At 38.2% G+C, this 21,143-nt stretch overlaps 1 protein-coding gene across 1 annotated transcript in view; it reads left to right on the top strand.

The window, feature by feature from the left end:
• The window catches only part of col14a1a (collagen, type XIV, alpha 1a), a 71,460-nt gene that overhangs the window by 32,323 nt on the left and 17,994 nt on the right, over window positions 1-21,143 (top strand). Inside the window, exons 20-35 of the mRNA XM_061289141.1 lie at window positions 170-302; window positions 1,216-1,338; window positions 1,867-2,016; window positions 4,394-4,510; window positions 5,140-5,286; window positions 6,346-6,420; window positions 7,252-7,391; window positions 9,945-10,068; window positions 15,579-15,722; window positions 15,870-16,034; window positions 16,107-16,145; window positions 16,232-16,370; window positions 17,464-17,606; window positions 18,340-18,449; window positions 20,135-20,293; window positions 21,066-21,143. Coding sequence (XP_061145125.1) covers window positions 170-302; window positions 1,216-1,338; window positions 1,867-2,016; window positions 4,394-4,510; window positions 5,140-5,286; window positions 6,346-6,420; window positions 7,252-7,391; window positions 9,945-10,068; window positions 15,579-15,722; window positions 15,870-16,034; window positions 16,107-16,145; window positions 16,232-16,370; window positions 17,464-17,606; window positions 18,340-18,449; window positions 20,135-20,293; window positions 21,066-21,143 — 1,986 coding nt within the window. The remainder of the gene's footprint in view (window positions 1-169; window positions 303-1,215; window positions 1,339-1,866; window positions 2,017-4,393; window positions 4,511-5,139; window positions 5,287-6,345; window positions 6,421-7,251; window positions 7,392-9,944; window positions 10,069-15,578; window positions 15,723-15,869; window positions 16,035-16,106; window positions 16,146-16,231; window positions 16,371-17,463; window positions 17,607-18,339; window positions 18,450-20,134; window positions 20,294-21,065) is intronic.

Raw genomic sequence — 21,143 nt, 5'->3', positions numbered from 1 at the left:
AACCAACTTTAATTGCTCCACCTCACTCTTGGCCTTCGTGGCTTTATTGACCGAGCTGAAGTGAGCAGAATTGCTGAACAGTTGTGCTTTAAATCCTTCACGTTACACAATATTCTGCAATCTGTCACCACATGAGCTTTGAAATCCGCGTCCATTTGTCTGTCTTTAGGTGTTAGTTCCTGGTCGTCAGAAAAGTATGTTGCTTGAGTCCTTACTTCCTGACACTCAGTACAAAGTAACTGTCACGCCAATTTACACGGATGGAGGCGATGGCATCAGTGCATCCACACATGGGACCACGTGTAAGTCACACACACCTGTATTTTCCTGCCAACACATTTCTTAGAGGAGCAATGCAAATTAATTTTTTCTCGCCAATGACAAACACTGATGCCTACTTAATTTTCCTAATGGGGACCATTCATAATTACAGCAGTTCTTTTCATTACGAGACACTGCTGAATTCCTTATTGATTACCTCAACCATGCTCGTGAGAAACACCGATTACCTCGTCGTTAAACAGGGAGAAGGCATGCTTGATAAGATATGCCATCTTCATAGTATATGAAGCCTCTATGGCTGGCCTTATTGCAAATAAAAATCTGTGTGCCTACAAGCAACTGAGTCATAAATCAGATCTCAGACACGGATGTTGGAACAGCATGACAAGATAATCTGTTCTGTGCAGAGATAAAAGTTCACATCAATTATTCAGGGAATAAACATATTAAAACAACCCTAGAACTCTAGCAAACACATTTCTAACCCTATCATTTGTTACATTTGCAATTTAAAACATGTATACAGAGTCTCAGCAAGACATAACAACCAACCATCCGGGCCCTATATTTATATTGTTGCCCCATAAATGAGGAGCATAAATTATTGATTATGTGAGGCACTCACTCAGCCAGAAGCGCAATATATTTCCTTTTTTTTTTTTTTTTCTGGAGATTCAAACTAGTATGTGTAATATACCAAACTCTGTGCACTGAAGCGTTTCTTTTCCCTCCTCTTTTTGACATTTTCTTTTTATCAATATTGTAATTGTAGGGCAACTCTGTTACTATTTTTATTTGCACTAGCACTACAAAAATATTTTAGACATTTTCAAGTTAGACTATTGCTAGTGAAAAATTTATGTAAAACTAGGCAATTGTACATTTTGTGTACGAGTGGATATATTGGAATGAATGTATTTGTTTTTGGTCCAGCGCCTCTCTTGTCTCCTGAAAACCTTCGTGCATCAGAGGAGTGGTACAACCGCTTCAGGGTCACCTGGGATCCTCCATCGTCTGCTGTTATGGGTTACAAAATCATTTACCAGCCGATCTATGGTAGGTCAAAACAAGTTTTGCAAATGTAAAACGAACAAAAGGTTCATTTGACTCAGATGACTCGCACTGAGAATGCAAACTGGAGACTACACCATTTTGGTTTTCATTACTGGTTAGTTTTATTTCATTTATTGTAAGATTGTCTGAACTTCGACATTTATTGGCTTGAAACATGTGCCAACATTTGCTCTTCGGTTGCTAATTGACCACTAATTGCTTCACGAGTTCACTAGAGTTACTTTCATGTCCAGGTCTGCTTGGTGTCAACTCGACACAATAATTGCTTCGCCTCAAACCAGGAATCCACATTATTCTAGTTTTAGGAAGAGAACAGAAATAACTTTCTTAGAATATATTGCTTGTACAATAAGTATGGGCAGAGTGGCTGTCGAGTTGGTTACCACATAAACAGTCTGTTTTTTTGACGCCCCTGTTTGACATTCATAAAATCTTTTCCTGGTTTTGTTTTAATGTAGTCTTCTGAAGAAATTTTATTATTGTGTGTTTGCGCATGTTTGTCTTTTGCAGCACCAGGGAATGTTTTGGAGGTGACCGTGAATGAAGACTTTTACTCGGTTCTCCTCCTGAATCTGCAAAGTGGGACAGAGTACAGCGTTCAAGTGTCCGCTTCCTACCCTTCGGGACAAAGTGAACCATTGCTTGTGAACGCAAAGACATGTGAGCCCAGTTTTATTTAACGATGCTCGATATCTGATTGCATTCACGTTTACGAAGAAAATCGTCCTTGCAGAAAACAACAGTGTGTGTTGCATGAAATTGAAATGGAATCCATCTTGCAGTTAGTTTGATGGGGCAAAAGGTTAATGATGACAGTGTGGTTAAAATGAGATCTTAAATTGAATTCCTACACTTTGATGGGACGTTGCTGTCAGGTTAAGTCTTCCTCGCAAATTTGTGGGAAGGACAGCGTGACCGACAGAGTGGAAGCAATAACAGCGAAAGTACAAGTACAACGCGCATATTAAAGGCTCACATTTCTATTGCGACAAAATATTTATGTATCCCAGTCAGATGAAAAGAACATTTGTTCATTCATTCTCGGAAGCGCTTTTATTCAACAATTTTTTAATAAATAGATGATTTCAGCAGATGTCCAAGGCTAAAACCTCAGATTTTAGAGGGAGGTGCTTTTATGAAGTTAGCAATTTCATTTCCTTAACGATTAAGCTTCTTTGTATTACTTGAAACTATTTTTTCGATGGCGTGACACCTGCCATTAAAAAATTCATGAGGTGTGTCTGAAAAGTTACAGGACTGCGTTCAGAGAGTATAAATTCAAGCTAAAAAAAAGAGGGAAGAAGAAAAAAAAATCACATTGTGTGAGTAGTGATCGAGGTTGCTTCACCATGGCCAGGAACTGTCAGATGCTCAGGCACATTGAAGGACAAAACTCGTAGTTTGAAACATATCCAATCGAGGAATGCTTCTGTCACACCTCATATACCGCATCCATTCCAAAGAAGCAAAAGTGATACAAATTATACTTGACATGATTTAAAGTTGATGCTTGTGGTGATTCACGATAGCATCGTTCTAATGGTAGCAAACACGCTTGCTTGCACCAATAACTCACACATATGAGCAAGTGGGAAAATAATGATTGGTGCCTTGGGTGCCGATGGAGGGAATGAAATTGCTTCCTCATAATTAAGTTTGATGTTATTTGCTTTGAGGTGCTTCTGCATACTGTAAAAAGTGGTTTTACAGCAGTCTCTTCAAAGTACTTGCAGCATTTCTTCAATATGTGTTGCTCCTAAGCAGAAGCCACTGAGATCTGCTCTTTGCCACTTTTTGCTTTCTTTCCTTTGCCTTTCTATCACCTTTCGATTTATCCGTGCCCTAGATCTCATTTCTCTAGCCGTCTTTATATTCAGATATAATTCCCCATAGCACTAGAGGGATTTTGTTTAGTTTTTATTTTACATAATTGATCTCCAAGGTAAAAAAAAAAAAAGGCTTGTTTGAAGACCGTAATTAATTGTAAAACTTTATGAAGAGGAATCTTGACTTGAATTTATCGACAAGACCACGTTCATGGCAAAATTATGATACTTATTATTATTATTGCTTAAATCAAGTGCATAAAATGCATGTCTTTTTTGCATATTGCTAAAATGAATCATGTTTCTTATAAGCCCAAGTAGCTTTTAAAAAAAATATATAAAAAAAGAGCAACTGCCATATGCGTACTGCACTAAATATCAATTAGGTGCGAGTGAAGCCAAGTTTATTTCCTACTGTCAGCAAATTTGGTTAACAAGGGGGAAGTTGCGGCAGGAAATAAAAGTGAGGCAGGAAGTAGCTCCTTGGAGATTGGCTTGCTTACCGTGCTATTTAAGTTGTTTATGATGTTTTGCATCATGCTGCATCCTGGCTCATTTAGAATAAAATTTGTTACTAACTATAACTGAATTTACTATACATTGCCACCAGTGTCTCCAACCAGATTTCTACTACACTACACTCATATTAATAATAATAATAATGATAATACATTTTCTTTATAAGGCACCTTTCAAGGCACTCAAGGTTGCCGTACAAACATAAAATAGCATGCACAATTAAATGAAAAAGAGTACATAAGCAAAGAAACATCTGCAGAAAATCAAAGCAAAACTAAAAGCAAATTGAAACCGACACGTCGCTGTTCAGCTTGTAATTATAATATTTAACCGATAGACCCACTTTTTGAGCTCGCTGTAGTGTTACTTCCTGTGTCTTTGTCTGTAACACTTGATTGTCACTCTCTCACATCGATCGCAGCATGAAGGTGACTGTGATAAATCTTCACTTTTAAATGTGAACCAAGTCCCAGCTCAAATTAAAGGCTTAATGGTTTGCAGATTAAATTCTAATTTCTCATCATTATAAATTCTTCTTTTTTTTTGGGTGGGGGTCATTGGGTCAAAACTCACCAGTAACAAATCAAACTAACCTCATATTGTAAATTACTATGATCTGTAATTGCACAATGTACATGACGAATCGATTATAATCAATATTGTGTCTGTCATGTTTTCCTCATCCTCTGCAGTGTTCCTGGGTGTGTCTGACTTGACAGTCTACCAGGTGCGCCACAACAGCATGTGTGTGCAATGGCAGCCTCATCTGCATGCCACTTATTACAGAATCTCCATCCAGTCCACACTCAGTAAGTAGAATAGGATTCACTGCTTATACAAATATTAAAGCAAGTGTTAAATTATGTACCCTTCATTACTTTTAAACAGTTTTAACATGTTTCCAGGTAATAGTCTTGCTCCAGTTTTATTGTCAATCTAGATTCTCCTTCAGTTTCTCTAAATAAGAGAAACTGTCACTGTATGGCCTTTGCAAAGTCTGGAGAAAATTGAGAATAGATGAGGAAAAAAATCAATACTGCGCTGCTATTTATTTACTCTGTTTGTTTTTGTCACCCTTCGAAAGTTGTATTTGTTCAAATGTCAAATGCGCCAGCAAGATATTTGATTATCACAGTCAATAATAACTTTGACAAAACATGCATCTTATCAAGGAAATTCACTATAAATAGAGTTTTGTTTTGTGTGTGTGGATGCATGTGTGTTTTTAAAATTAAATATTGGCCTTTGCATGATAGCGCTTGTTTTTTATTGGTTTCGGAAAACTTCTGCACTTCATTTAATGTTTTACGACTGGGAAAAAAGTGAGCTTTCATTTTTCAAACAGGAAGAAAACACTTAAGATTTCATGGGACTGAGGGGATTGTTTTTTTTCTTCATCCTCATGGACATTTTGTTGACGTTTGTTGTTTCACTGCAGACAGTCAGCGACAAGAAGTGAGCCTAGAAGGCGGGGCTTCTCGACAGTGCTTCTACGACCTTTTTCCAAGCAGCCAATATGAGATCAGCATTCACGCGCTGATGCCGGAAATGGAAGGACCTCCCATCTCCGTCACTGACATGACACGTATGTTATACAAATTATTGCTGAATGTTGATAGAAAAAAACCTGGCAAGTTCTCAGTGTTTCTCAAATTTTCAAAAACATTTCCATTAAGATTTTGCACTGATTCTAAATCTGCAAAAACAAAGACTTCCATTGAAATATGTATAAAACCATCAAGGGAAATATTCTGTGCCTATCGCATGTTCATTTTCATTTTTTATCACTTTCACTTTCCCTTTATTACATTTTTAAGTTTCTCCACCAGTCCCATTTCAAATTAGTGAGACATAGCCGCCTCTCTGCAGCAATCTCGTCGACCTTCATATTTTTTTTTTGTAATACCAGAATCTCTGTAAGGATTCTGGCTCTGTTGCAGTCCATTGGCCAGGTGATGAGCTCAGTTGAATCACAACTCCAGGGACCTCGGGGCTCTGCTCACTGTCAGAGTTTTAAGATAGATAAGACCCACCCCAAAACACACAGATTCCCCTCCTGCTGTTTTTCCACCCAGTTGTGGGTGGGGATTAGTTACAACTTCGAAAACTATGGTGGATTAAAGTTTGGCGTTCAGTTTTTTTTGTCACTCAGGGCCTTATTAGTACTTTGAGATTTTTATGAAATGTAAAGTGCGTTAGAAATAATCAACTTGTTTGTTTGCCATTGTGTTTGTGCCCAATTATGTCCAGTGTAATTTATTTACATTTTAATTTAATCTTATTTCACCACATCTGCTCCTTCCTGCCAACTAATCATTTTGGAACAGACACAATCCTCAAGCCTGGGGTTGTTGTTTTTTTATCCCTCTGAAAAACAGCCTGTGGTCAGGTACACACGAGACTGATGAAAATACTTTTTCTGGCCTTAGGTTGTGTGTGTACAGATTGTAGATCTAGACACATTTTTGTCTTTTTTACTCTGACTATAAATGGAAAGAGACAAAAAGACAATTGGGTTGCTTGTAAATACACATATGCCCCCAAAAAGGTCAACAAAACACAGCTATTGGTGCTAAAAAGAGGATTAGGAAACTTCGGATTCTCAGACAGGATGCCATTACCAATTTGTCCTGTGTCTCTCTAGTGCCAGCGCCCACTCAGGCTCCAACTGAACCCCCTGCCACGGAGCCCCCTCCCACAATCCCACCTGCCAAAGAAGGTAAGCAAAGACTTTTCATGATGTCACGCTGTTGTTGTTGCAAGGTGAGGAAGAAAGGCAGACAGTTTCACACGATACAAGCATCACCCCCATGCCAAATGTTCCCACGATGCGATGTTGCTGTCTGATAAGCTCACCTAACAGCCTGACCCGCAACACAAACTCCACAGACATGATCCAGCAAGCCTGCTGAGCCCTTTGTTGTAATTCAAGTCTACATTTCTGACCTTTGATGCCTTAAGTCTGGACAAAACCACAAATAGCCAAAAATACTTAGCCTACTTGGGAAAATACTGTACAGACAGCAAAAACACAACTATGAGTGATTGCAGTGGAAATTAAAAAAAAAAAAGCCAGGAGAGAAGGACAACGGAATATGAAAATGACAAAAATAATGTGAGAAAAGAAAAAAAATCTGGAAAAATAACTTTCCGTGGGGGCAGGCTCCAAAAACATCACAGGTCAAGCATGTAAAAATTCAGCACCTGACCTTTTATCTTGACATTTCAGACAAGCATACTTGCAATGAAATGGCATTTCCTTCCTTCGAAACACAAATCCTTTTTCATGGGTAGGGGATTATGTTTTATTATTGCTCCAAAAAAAATCGAGTTTAACTTTCTTCACTTGAACATTGATAAAAACCTTTCCCTTGTCATTTATTGATTATAACTCTAACCCTACAAACTAAAATTTCTTGCAGAAAATTTCCCCTAATGTCAATCGACTATATTTTTTCTCTTTTCAGTAACTTGTTTGTGTTATGTTTCAGTCTCCCAAGCTGTTTGCCCATAACATGTATGCATCTGCCTCATGTGCTTATCTGTGAAGTATGCAAGGAAGCCAAGGCGGACCTGGCATTCCTAGTTGATGGCTCCTGGTCAATTGGAGACGACAACTTCATGAAAATCACAAATTTCTTGTATAATGCCATTGGATCACTGGATCAAATTGGGCCCGATGGTACCCAGGTGAGTTACGTTAACATGCTGTCACCGACACCATGTCGCAAAATGCATTAGAGGACTCCTCATTTTTGTTCCAGAGCTTTTTACTTTGGGAAGTGCATACATTTTTAAGTCTAACTATTGTGTGTAGGATTAAGTCTTATGTCTGATCTGTGAAATCTGAACACAGTAATCATTTAAGATTATGCAAAGTATGTTTTTACATATTGACAAATGAATCTTGGATAAAGATTTATTATTTACTCTCTAAGAAGTTGATATATGGGGTATATGTTAAGCAAGGCCAAATCTAAAAATGGGGAAAAAAAAGTCCAACACAAACATGAATGATATATTTTAATTAAAAAAAAAAAATTGACTATCATTTTTTTTCTCATATCATTCACATTACATTTGGTTATATAGTAATTATTTAATATAAAATAAAAATATCTATTTGATTATTTACAACAAGTCAATCAAGCAATAATTATATACAATAAATAAAAAACAAAAACTACAATTTTGATAAAGCAATATCAGGAGAGAGCATCTTAAGAAAAGCAACAAATATTACAGAACTCTCGATAAAGTAAATACTCGCTTCAAGGAATGGGGTGGGCCAGGATGTTGCCCTGGGCCGTACTTTGCAGGCTCACTGATTTTCAATCACGAGACTCTGCTGCCAAAAGTACGTGTCAAGGTTTACAAAACCTGCAGCAGTATTGTTTCTTGCCTGACGTGTCTGACAGTTAACTTACAGTAAATAGAAGTGCACTCATTTTCCCGGGAGCTTCAAATCCTGAGCTGAATAAAAGCTCGATGCTTCTTAATAATAAATGAGATGGTTTACTGTAGTTCTTTGTTCACCTTTTATACTCACATTTACACATATGGTTGAAAGCTATCTCATGCCATTGAACTGCACACACTACCTACATTTGTTTACAATACACAGTTCATTCAAAAAAAAAATCCACCCAATGTATATGAAATCAAATTTATATTGAGTGCATATTTTCTGAAAAAAAATCCAACACATCTCCCATTCATAAACCAGCACGTTAACTATTTATTTATTTCTAAACAGGGTTGCTATCTTGGGTTTTCTGTTGTGAAATTAGCATAACAACAGTCCATAAATTCACGAAATTGCAAGAGCGAGGGAAGCTTGCAATGACTGAACAGTGCACCCCGAGGGAGTCTGTTTGTGTTGTTTCTGAAGAAAAAAAAAAACGTTTAAGGATCTCTGTTTATTTGCTTTGTTTTGTCCCTGAGAACTTCTGGCTAGTTCATTCCAAATGCATTACTCTTTAGAACAAATATCAAGTGGTTCCAGCCCCAACGCCTTGAGGCAATAGGACTACTGGAAAACACAATTATCTTGATCCTTAGCATAAAAACTACCAGGAGGAATACTTAGAATCATGTTGCCAGAGCGAATGCTACAATCTCTTCAGCCTCAAAGCGTTTCTCTTATATCAGGTTCATCAATAATGCCAGGTTGTTGTAGACCAACCACCCCCCCCCCCCCCTCCACAATATGTCACCAGCGGTCAGTTGCTTCATTTGTCACGCTGTAGAGTTGCTTGGGAAACCTTTTTCTTTCATTTGTGCAGTACAGTATGTGCTATTAGGCACTTTGCTACCCTCAGCATGCCCTGTAACCTCGTGGCGGTGGGCTACCGACAGCAAAACACTGGCTGTAATGCGAGAAAGTTGGCAGTGATCTAAAGTGAAAGTTGGCTGCTTAATGTTGGATGTCTTGAGCCAACAAAAGCAACATTACAAGTCTGGAAGTAATCACAGTTCCCATCTTGGGTAAGCCATTTTAGATTTTGTAAATGACCCTGATTTTGGGAGTGTGGAAATATTACAATTAATGTTTTAAATATTTTCTTGACCACCAGTTTCATTCACATCTTTAATAGAACTCATTAGCTTGCAGTTTCAAATGCTCAGAAAAAAATAAAATGTTCTCACTTGTTGGCTCAGCATTGGTACACTTAAATAAATGAAGCTTTTCTGGGGGGTTAATGAGAGAAATATTTCTGAAGACAAATCACATGCTCTTGGTTTTATATTAGCACATACCAAATCAGCAACTTGAACAAAATTGTCCTCTTAGTCGAACGTGTTGACAAAAAAAAAGTTTTTTTTATTAAAATGCTGGTGTCGCAGGGCAGGCCTGGTGGTCAGATCCCACCCACAACCCTTTTGCCCATTGCATCACGGTGCATCATTACAAAACCCAGCTACGAAGTCCTTGAGGTTGCCAATATTTTTGCATTGCGTAATCATAAATAGGAAATGCCTGATACCTACCAAACATAACTTGTTAAGACAGCCAAATATTTTTTATTTTTTGCTGCCAAGCACAAGCAATGACTACGGTGGCCATATAGAGTCACACTACACTTAGTGCAACTAATGGAATCATCCTGGGAACTGCGAACCCACACAACACCACCTATAACCATTTTTATTAGTCACCATTTTTAACACCAAATGGATGGCTTTATGATTTTGTTTTGTGTATCTGGTGCTCTTTCTACATCACTAAATTTCTTTGTCCAGGTGGCCATTTGTCAGTTCAGTGATGATGCTCGTACAGAGGTCCAGTTGAGTTCCCATGGTAACAAAGAAGCACTGCTGGAAGTGATTCACAGGATCAGATACAAAGGAGGCAACACAAAGACGGGTCAGTACATCTTACAGCAGCCTTGGTGTTGATTCACAGGAGGAAATTTCAGTAGGGCGAATTATGTTTTGCTTTGGCGCATCAGTCAGTCCGCATTGCAGACACAGGGTCCACTGGCAGCCGTTCTGGAGCTTTGATGGGTGTCACAGGATGCCCAGCAGCAGATGGACTTTCCTCATGTGTAATATTAGGCGAGATAGTCATTTGCAAAGGCAACAACTAACTGTCGCTCTCAACTTTTAAGCTAACTTACTTTCCTTGGAGGCGAGGGTGGGTGGGGGGGTGGGGGGGTATATAAAGTTCCAATTAAAATCCATCTCAAAAGGACATCTGCTGCTGTACGATAATCAAAACAGCACAAGAGCATTAATGGGCCTTTTAACAGATTGTGATCGCAACTAGTTATAATTCTCCAATAAACTATTGTCCTCCTGTTATACACCGTCTATTTTCAGACAATCGTAAAAATATGAGTCAGAATTCCTTTTTGCTGTTTTTTTTTTAAATTAAAATGCTCCCATACCATACCCAGGAGACATACTCTGAGGGTTTGAATACTTAACAAGTAGCATGGCTTCTGAATCTGTTGTAATATTCATGGCAGAGTGTCCAGCTGTGCTCGTGAGCGCAAGGTGAATGTCAGCAACGTTGATGCGATAATGAGACTTTACAGTGAATGCCGCTTGTTGAGAGCATTTTAAGTCTGGGTGTGGATCAGCGTCTTTTCAGAGGAACGGTGTCCTTGTGCTTTTGTCTGCTTCAGGGCGGATCTCCTCATCATTTCTATACTCTTGTGCCTTTTATCTCCACCAGATCCCAAAGGCCCCTTTTTTTTCCTCTCCTCTTGAGGCCCCTATTGTTTGCTTCTCCCTGCCCCCACATTTGTTTCCGCTTTTTATTTGTACCACCTTTCATATTTGCAGCACTGTGTTTTGAAAAATTATAGCCAGGTTTCCATTAATCACTACAATTTAGAACTAGAATTTCTATTGTCAAGTGTACTAAAATACCTATGTGAGATAATCAAATAAATTGAATAGAAGGGTGCTTCTAAAACTTTTACTTTAAGTTCCACCTCCAAAACGCATGGCTCCCCATGGCCAACTTCAACGTACAGTCCCGTTGATGGTGCGAGTGTTCATCGACATTGGAGAGGTATTAAAGCATAGGTGTCAAACTCAAGGCCCGGGTGCCAGATATGGGCCGCCAAGTCATTTTATGTGGCCCGCAAAGACAATTTTTGCATCAACTTTGTGTCATTCCTAAAATTACAAATTGTCTGTATCTTTATCCAGTGTCTAGTGAGAAAAAGAGAAAATAATTTACACGCTATAGCGTGTCGGCCAAGGAGGACGGGCCTCTAAGGTTGAAAGTGGTATGATTTATTTTTTTGCAAAGCAGAGTGCCAAGTTTTGAATTTGATAAATATCTGAACCAGGTTCTCGAAATGTATTTATTTATTTAGTATTTTTTAGATTAATTTAACAATTTGAATGACCATACACCCTATTAAAAAAACTTCCATTGTAATATTTTCAATAAACTTAATTTGTCATTTAGTTAATGAAATAGTGCCTACGTGAATGTATATTAGAATATAGTTTCAAGAGTTACTGAACAAATCAAAACTGAGATAAAACAAAAAAACGGACAATATTTTGTTATTTGAAACGGTTCAAACAGAGAAAATACGATACAAGTAGAAGAAAGTTGTTCTGAGTCTTTCCGGTGGTATGTTTGTTTTGGCACAGACCCAGATGCTTCTGGCAAAATATCCACAAAGGTAATGACCAGGGTTGGCATCGCTGATTATTCAACCTTGATTGGTTATATTAAAACACACACGGGAACATCCTGGAAACTTCGGCACGTAAACACTTTAATAACTGCACCTTGCTAACTTTGGGGATGTGCGTGTTAAGTAGTCTGCATCTAATCTTCATACCAGGATTTGTGTGTGGCAGACACACAATCATGGATGTCAGTACTCTACTCGAATAATTGCTCCTTACATGAAGGGAGGGAAAAATGGCACATATAAATGTTAATGAATGTCTTGCAGCATGTAGTGTTCTTTGTAATGTATTTATGCATTAGTCTAGCGACAAGATCATTCTTCTTCAACCCATAGAAATCAAGTCATGCTTCTTTTATCTGATTTATTGTATTGTTTAATAATGTAAATCTTGAGATATCGCAAAGGAAGTAGAAGCATATATAATTAGTATTCTTCAAATATGAGTTCTTTCTTGGTCCATGTACACTCCTTCACCAATAAAAAGTGCCAACTATGTCTATTCTTGCTTAGAAACTGGCAAACAAACAAACAAAAAATCATAAGCTCCTTGGCAGAGGTAAAAATATCCTTCTGAACGAGAGAATAAAGGCTTGAGAGGCAGCGAGGCTTTGCGGGCTAAAACAGGAAGAGATTATTTCAAGTATTTTTTTTTTTTTTAACTTTTACATCTTCACTGATTGGGAGACAACTGCTTTCATAAAAGGAGCCCAACGTACGCTGACAGGGTTGACTAAATACACGCAAAGTACTGGTTAATTGAGCTACTAAACCACAATTCCATGTCATATTTCAAAACATTTTGCCTGATTGACTAAAATATTCTCTCCCTTTTTTTTTTCTTTTTCAATCTTGCCCAATACCATGGTTCCATCTCTGAGTTCCTGGGCCCTCTGCTATGCTCAGAGTCTCACTTCATGCCTGGCTTGCTTCTGCAATTCCACTCTCGCCCCGTGTGATCCCTGGACAGTGTAGAAACATGTATTACTGGCAGCTATATGACAACGCTACTCTTTATAGGCCAACCGCGCTATCATTTGTCATTTTTGACACATCTTTGAAAAAAAGAATGTCTGTGTGGATTCCCTCGGACATCCAGGTCATGGTAATCCGTAAAGGTTTAATCGAGGCTTCTTGGTTGTTGAGGGTGTTTTGCCCTTTATCCCCTATCTATGTCTTTGGTTGGGTGTTATTGTTGATGTTTTGCTGCTGTTGTTTTTTCAACTGCCTGGTGATTTACAAGCCTTGGGGGAGAGATGTCAAGACTTGTACCCTGACGACAACTCTCCTTTGGGATTAGGCCTTTCTAGTTTGACATTGATGCCTTTTTTCCACACCTCTCACAAGCCACACAATTTTATCATTGTTATTTTTGAGATACAAATGAACTGCTGATCCCGCACCCGAAGAGGTAAAGGAAGTGTCAATCTTGATTTTCATTTTAGTTTCATCAGACTCACTTTATGTGATAGCAGGTGTGTGTATTGACTTATTTATATGTGATTGGTCATTATTGTGCAAGTTTTTATTAGTTATTCGAGGGTGTGCACACACCACTCATGACAATCTATTCCAATGAGTTATTCAATTAAGTTGTGCAGGTTATAGTTCACATTAAAAGTAAAGGTTATGAAATAAAATCTTAATACCTTACAAGAAAAGTTTCAACACGTATCTTTGTCACTTAAGCACCTTTCTGATTCAAGGTGTTCTCATTTTCCCTAACTCCCAACGACAAAATGACAGCCTGATAGCTTTTAATTAGTCTCAAGGCTCTTGCTCATATCAAACAGGTGAGTGCATGTGATGGGAATGCTGTGAAAAAATGCAAAATCTGCTAGGAAATATTATCATCTTGAAGGAGTCTTTCCGCTCCATATCCACACGCCTGTCAAGTTGACTTTGGAGGTGGCGATGTATGTGAATGTCTTCCATCCTCCGGCATGTTCTCATGAGAAACATTTAGCAGCCTTCTTAAATGCAGTTACAAAATAAGTGCCTATGCGAACTTTGACTCAAACCCTTCATTTCACTCTTCATTGCATACATGCTCTGCTATACTACTTTATTTTGCAATTCCAAGATTCTATTTTTTCATAACTTAAACTTGAGCCTTATATTATATACAGTATAGGCTACACAACAAACCGATGAATAACTAGTTTTGAAATCAGAGACTAGTAAAAACGGTTCCAATATTTTAAATAGATGAATGCTAATAAGAATTGCTCGCAATTTTTAAATTTTTTTGAAACTGAAGACAAGTTGATGCACAATTTTTCTTTGCGGGCCACATACAATGATATGACAGGCCGTATGTGGCCCCCGGGCCTTGAGTTTGACACCGATGCTGAAACGTAACCCAGCTATGTACTTTACTTAAATGTGTGACTACATTCTTGTGAAGATAACGCATACTTTTTTTTGGTATCATTATAATTGCAATTCAATAATGTCTGTTAATTATGTGAGGTGAAGAAATGGTGAAATAATAACTATAATATCCTTCACTTAATTGTTTCGTCTGTCGAGCAATCTATTAGCCTTTCTTTCATCCTATTTAATCTAAAAATGTATTATCTGTGCCTTTCTTTGCAGATTAGCTCATGTGATTTAGGTTTGTGGGGAAAAAAAAGAGTTTCTATTAAGACCCAAATTGGTGGGGATGTCTGTCACTCACAGCTTTTAGAGTCCGAAAAAAAAACTGTTGATTGACTCCATTCTAGCCCTGCCACCATTAAAGATTGAGACAAGCCCGAGAAAACAGAAGGATGAGAAAATAAAATGTTAATTGACAGGAGCACTTCTGAAGACAGATGACAGCGATTGTCCATGCCATTATAAAAAGGTCAAGTGCAGCGTCACAAACTATAAATACTAATCAGAATGGCTAAGTGAGAAGTTCCAACATGTTGTGTGGTGATAATGAACTGATCAATCACGGCTTTAAAGGACAACTTAATGATCTGCTTGTCTTGCCATTAATGATACTAGAGTGTGACAACAAACGGCAACAAACATGAAGCCTCCTGCTTTATCGTGATATGTATTCGCAATGGTTCCTTTCAAAGGTTAGTGAGGACAAGAATTGTTCAGTAACAAAAACAATATCAAATATTTATAGGCTCAAATCCCACATGATTGAGAAAATGCCTTTAAGCCTCATCTCATGAATAAACTTTTTATGTTTTGTCTTATGGGAGGGTCTTAAAACTATCTAAGATGCCCACATGCATTTTATTGACTGATTAAATCCATGAAAGTTTCCTGTGAATCAACCTTTAAAAGTTGGTCAACCTTTGTGAGATTTTTGTCTTCTGGTCAGTCTTGTCTGTAAACATTAGGAGCTCATTTAAATTCACTTATTCTAAATGCTAATGGACAGTCTGCCCTTAGCTTGGCTGCCTCCAGAGTTTTGTCGATCTCTCTCATTGACATGCATAGGTTTTGGCCTTCAAACTATATTTCATTTGGGCTGAAAGAAAAAGAATGCAAGTGTTTTTTTGTTTTTTTTAACATGTCAGTTAAAATGGTTGGGAGATTCAAGCACAAAATAAAAAAAAATAGTACACAATAGAACTGCTATGAATTCAAATATGCTGTGTATTTTATTAACAGTTATTAAAATCTGCTGACATAACTAAAATAGTTGAAGATAGTTGAATGTTTATTATTGTTATGATTACTCTTAATTAAAATAGCTTTCCTTCATCAGGGCGAGCCATTAAACATGTGAAGGAGTCCATTTTCACTTCTGATGCTGGAGCCAGGAGGGGCGTACCCAAAGTCCTGGTTGTCCTCACTGATGGCCGTTCACAAGATGATGTCAATATAGTGTCCAAGGAAATGCAGATGGATGGTTTGTAGTCTGTTCCACAAACAAAAAGTGCCGGTTGGATTGTTAGCATGCATTATTGAGATTTAATTATGACTTCTATAAAAACAAAAATCTTCAACCGGGTTTGATTTATTGATCTGATTGCCACCCCCCACTCCGCCCCAACAGGATACATCATTTTTGCAATCGGCTTTGCCGACGCAGATTACGGCGAACTGGTCAACATTGCCAGCAAGCCCAGCGACAGACACGTCTTCTTCGTGGATGACTTGGATGCTGTGAAGAAAATTGAAGAACAGCTCATTACTTTTGTCTGCGAGGCAGCCACTGCCAGTGAGTAACCACACTTTGAAAATAACCGTTGGAAGTAGAAGGATCTCACTAACTCGCTCGTTTTCGTAACAGCTTGTCCGTCTATTCTGATGAGTGGAAACAGCATTGCAGGTAAGATGTTAAATTGACAGGGGATGATAGCTAATATGGCCTTAATCATCCACAGGAGGGGGTGATGAATACTTGGTCTCCTGTAGGTTTTCGTATGATGGAGAAATTTGGTTTGGTGGAGAAGGAGTACAACACCATTGCTGGAGTTTCCTTGGAGCCGGGCTCATTCAACAGCTTCCCGTGTTACCGGTTACACCGGGACGCTCTGGTGTCGCAGCCCACCAAGTGAGTGAGGGTGGGTCAACTCAGGGGAAAGAAATGTGACGAGAAGCTTTCTTGGTTTTACATGAAATGTTTAAAATGTTTAGGTTCATGTACTATTGCAAATATGCTCTTTGAATTAATTCTACATACCGTATTTTCCGCACTATAAGGCGCACGTAAAAACCTCCAATTTTCTCAAACGCCGACAGTGCGCCTTATAATCAGGTGTGCCTTATATATGGACCAATATTGAGCCACTACAGCAGGTGTGTCCAAAGTCCGGTCCACGGGCCAAATGTATATATCGTATATATGGACAAAGTTTTAAAATGGACCATTTATTGAAGGTGCGTCTTATAATCCGGTGCGCCCTATATATGGACAAAGTTTTAAAATGGGCCATTGATTGAAGGTGGGCTTTATAATCCGGTGCGCCTTATAGTGCGGAAAATACAGTAACCTGTTCTTGATATTAGTTTACAATAAAGCAAAAATCTTGGTTGTGCCAAATGGAAAAGAACATGTTCGGAGCACCCGTTCGATGCAACACTTATGTAAATTAAAAAATATATATATATATTTAAACAGAATGATGTTCCGCCAACACATTCTAAAATCACTTAAATATTAAAATTAGAAACTGCAGTTTTATATTTCAAGTCTTAACGTAAAGCAACAAATGATCAAGTTTAGATTTTAAACTAGATGCGCTTCAAAAATAGTAATCCAAAGTACTACTGTAATGCTATTTTGTCAGTGTTGTTGTTGGGGGCTTTTCGTCAGGCAGCTTTAAATTTAGCCTCCTTAACTAGGAGCGTTCCGTTTTTTTTGTTTTTAAAGTGACATTGACAAGAGTGGTGAAAAGTAGAAGCTGAAATTGTTTGAACCTCAATGCTCAGAGGCGGCTTCCACCCAAAAAGTTTGATTCTGTGATGAAAAAAGGTGGCTCTCTGAGACAGTTTGAGGCAGCCAAGCCCTCCGTAAAAGCTCTCAGCCAAGCAGCAAAGAGACTTGAAAAAGACACTCTAGTGAGTAGGCTACATGCCTTTAGGGCACAGTTAACTCATTTTGTGTGTTGTGTATGTGCCTCGCCATTTCTGCACATGTGCACCAGGTACCTTCATCCTGAAGGTTTACCATCCGACTACACCATCTCCATGATGATACGCTTGCTTCCCGAGACTCCGCAGGAGCCTTTTGCATTATGGGAAATCCTCGATAAGGACACCGAGCCGTTGGTGGGACTCATCTTGGACTGTGGGTTTTATTTCGATTCGTGTTGTTACTTTATCTTGTCATTGTCTCAATCTGCAGATTTGTGGTGCTGTCTGCAATCTCAGCAGCGCAAGATGAATCCTTCAAGATGATTAGATGTGAAATTAATTTAGCCAGCAACTTTTCACTTGACAAAGACATTGTGTACTTGGAGTTACGAAAGAGCCATTGATGAAAATCTGTTTACAGCAATTTTTTTTTTTTACTGTATAATCCCCAAAGGAGTGCTTTCAAAGTGTTAGGCTTCCTTTCCACGGGGTTAGCCACAGAACTTCAGAAGCCGTGCAGCCACTTCCCCAAAAACAAAGACAAATGTCTTTCTAAACATACTGAGGAAAAACAATTCTTAGTGGCGACAGTGACTCATGAGACCCTTCTGGGGAGAATAGAGAACTCTCGCTGTGTTAATGAGGATGTATATCAAAGTTACTTACAGACAACTTTCACATAGTAATATAATAAGCAGCATTGTACAATGAGTGCAGTTATTTTGGAGTTACACTGGGATTTTTTTTTTCTGTTCTCAAATTTGAGGTTAAAAAATATATTCATGCCTGAATAATCTTGAATGAGAAATCTTTTGTTTTTTGTTTGTCCCAGCTTAATCAAAACAGAGCAGTTTGTCTCGAAAACTAACATTTAATACATTTAATCAGCTGTGCCTATATTTTCTGTAAGATCTGTCCTAATGTTCATTTTTCTGGATCTCCTACAGACTCTGGGAAGAGTTTGACATTCTTCAACTACGACTACAAAGGAGACTTTCAAACTGTCACCTTTGAAGAGCCTCAAATAAAAAAAGTTTTCCATGGAAGTTTCCACAAGGTTAGTGTTTCTATTAATGGTGTATTTTATTCTTTTAAGTATCCATTAAAAAAAGGGGGAAAAAATAAGCATCAATTATACCAGCCTTCTGACATTTTGAAGTGTCTCATCAGGAGTTCAAGTAGTTTTAAAAGTGCCAGACCTTTTAGTACTTTTTGAAAGTATTGTTATACCATTTATTCAAATCTGCTGCAATTGCAAAGTGACACATTCGTAGCAAAAATTAGAAACACTCTAATAATGTTGCTTAAAGTAAAGATGTTTTAGATTAAACATACAGCAGATGAAAATTAATTGTACATGCTCATTTAAAAACAGTTGTCATTTATTAAAAGATTAACTGAGCCCCAGCTAACCCCGCCCACACATGAATATTCATTAGGGCACTATATCTATTGTGCTAATTCTGCAATTTATGCAACTATTTATGCAAAGCCACACATAAAATATGCAATGCATAGCAAATGTAATATTTACAATTCATTACATTTCACTTAAAAGAAAGATGGCCATATTTGTGCAGTGACTTGTATATGAAAGATTACCGTGAGCATCAAGTTTTTTCATCTTGAGGCAATGAGTAAGGTGGGAGGATTTAGACGGGGCAAACTGCGAGCAAAGAACTACAAGTGCAGTGACATTTTCTTCACGCGAAAAGATTAGTGAGCGGCCCATGCAGCCTTGAAAATGCTGGGTTAAAAATTGGACCAACTCGGAAGTTGGGTCAAATTGACCCAAAACGACCCATTTTTTGTTCAAAACAACCACAACATTGTTTTTTCCCCACAACAACCTGTGGGGGTCCAATTTTTAACCCATCATTTTTAAAAGTATTGGGATGGGTCTGCAGAGAGCCACAATTTGAGTCCTGCTGGGTACAAAAGAAATTGCACAGTCTGCTTCTCACAGTAGTGTGTAGCCAAAATATACAGTTGGAATTGAGAGATACAAATGAATATAATACATTTAAAGCCAAATCGAAAAAAAAAAGTCTTCACGATAAGCGGCATATATTTCACAATAAACAAATATCAAGTCAACTTTGTAATTTGTTTTTTTTTTTTGCTCTGATTATCTTTTTTCTCTCGTTGTTGTTTGTTTAGCTGTGTTTGTGCTCTTTGCGGATAACAATCGCTCGATAACGCTGTGTTATGGATTCTCGCTCTCAGAGTACAACAGAGTTAATAAAAAAATCTCCTCCATTTCCCTCCCAAATCATACGTGCCATATGAGTGATAATGCATCACTCTCTGCAGAAGAACCAAAAGCAATTTGTCTCATGTCTGGAAAATGATAAGCCAGACCAAAACAAACGAGGTGCCTTATAAACACCAAGTGATGCTGTTGATGTTTGACACTGTGCATAATCACTTTTCTCTTTTTGTTTATTTTATGTTTTACCCCAATTGCTCTTTTATTTATTTATTCATATGTATTCATAACTGCAATCTTGTGGTTGATCTCATCAGGATAAACATGGCTTACAATCAAACCTCAAACCACCAAAAGCTTTTGTTGTCATCAAATCGACTTTTTATTCATCCATTTTGTTGTGAACAAAGTAAAAAATCAGATTGTGTCAGGTGGTTCACTTAGAAGCAAGTAACGCTAACATCGGAATAGATCATGTTTGTACTGTCATTTGATAAATACTCAAAATGCATTTAATGCTCGCTTTTGTTTAGCTCCATGTGAGCATCAGCAAGACGGCAGTCAAGGTGGTGTTGGACTGCGCCGTTGTGGGAGAAAAAGCCATCACAGCAGCCGGGAACATCACCACGGATGGCGTGGAGGTCCTGGGTCGCTTGGTGCGGTCTCGAAGTAGACGGGACAACTCTGCTCCGGTCAGTGTTTAGTCATGTATGACCTGCTTGCATATTAACGTCCGCTAATTATGTCATCCCCCATTGGCTAATTTAACCTTTATCACACCCCTCAAAGTGAGCAGCCATAAACATTCGATTCCAGTCTTACTTATGGAGGCAGCATTTGATTGCCAAGGTGCTGAACTGTACTTATCAATTAATGTGGTACTTGTGTCAAACCCAAGGCCCGGGGGCCAGATACGGCCCACCATATCATTTTATGTGGCCCATGAAGACAAATTTTGCATTGACTTTCTGTCATTACAAATTGTCTTGACTTTTAAGAAAATAGATATATTGCTTGCAATTTCTACTACCAATCATCTTTTAAAAATATTTGAACAGTTTTTACAAGTCTCTGATTGCAAAAGTAGTTATGGATCAGTTTGTTTTGTAGCCAGACTGTATATAGAAGCATTGATCAAGCAATGACGCAGTGAAGTGTGTTTACATGTTTAAAGGCATAGAGAAAAGTCAAGTGAATTATTAGCCATGTAAGACCCATCAAGTCTCAGGAAAATCAGGATCGAGTGGGCTGTAAAAGATTAAGTGCTGCTTGGAACCTACTGAGCAAAAGTATTTCTCTAATAGGACAAGGAGGACAAGTGGACTTTTATCCACTTAACATATCACTGACCATTAACCCTAAGCTGCTCACATCACATTGCATCATATCGAGATGTATGTATATCTCTGAGGTCATTAAAGCCCAAACTGCTCCGAGTCTAACGTTGCGTGGCTGTATTTGCAGTTTCAGCTCCAGATGTTTGATATCATCTGCAGTACGTCGTGGGCAAGCAGGGATAAGTGTTGTGAACTCCCAGCTTTG

The sequence above is a fragment of the Syngnathus typhle genome, linkage group LG10 (assembly GCF_033458585.1).
Source record: "Syngnathus typhle isolate RoL2023-S1 ecotype Sweden linkage group LG10, RoL_Styp_1.0, whole genome shotgun sequence".
NCBI lineage: Eukaryota > Metazoa > Chordata > Actinopteri > Syngnathiformes > Syngnathidae > Syngnathus > Syngnathus typhle.
Note: the sequence above shows the minus strand (reverse complement) of the source record. Positions and strands in the feature narration are given on the sequence as shown.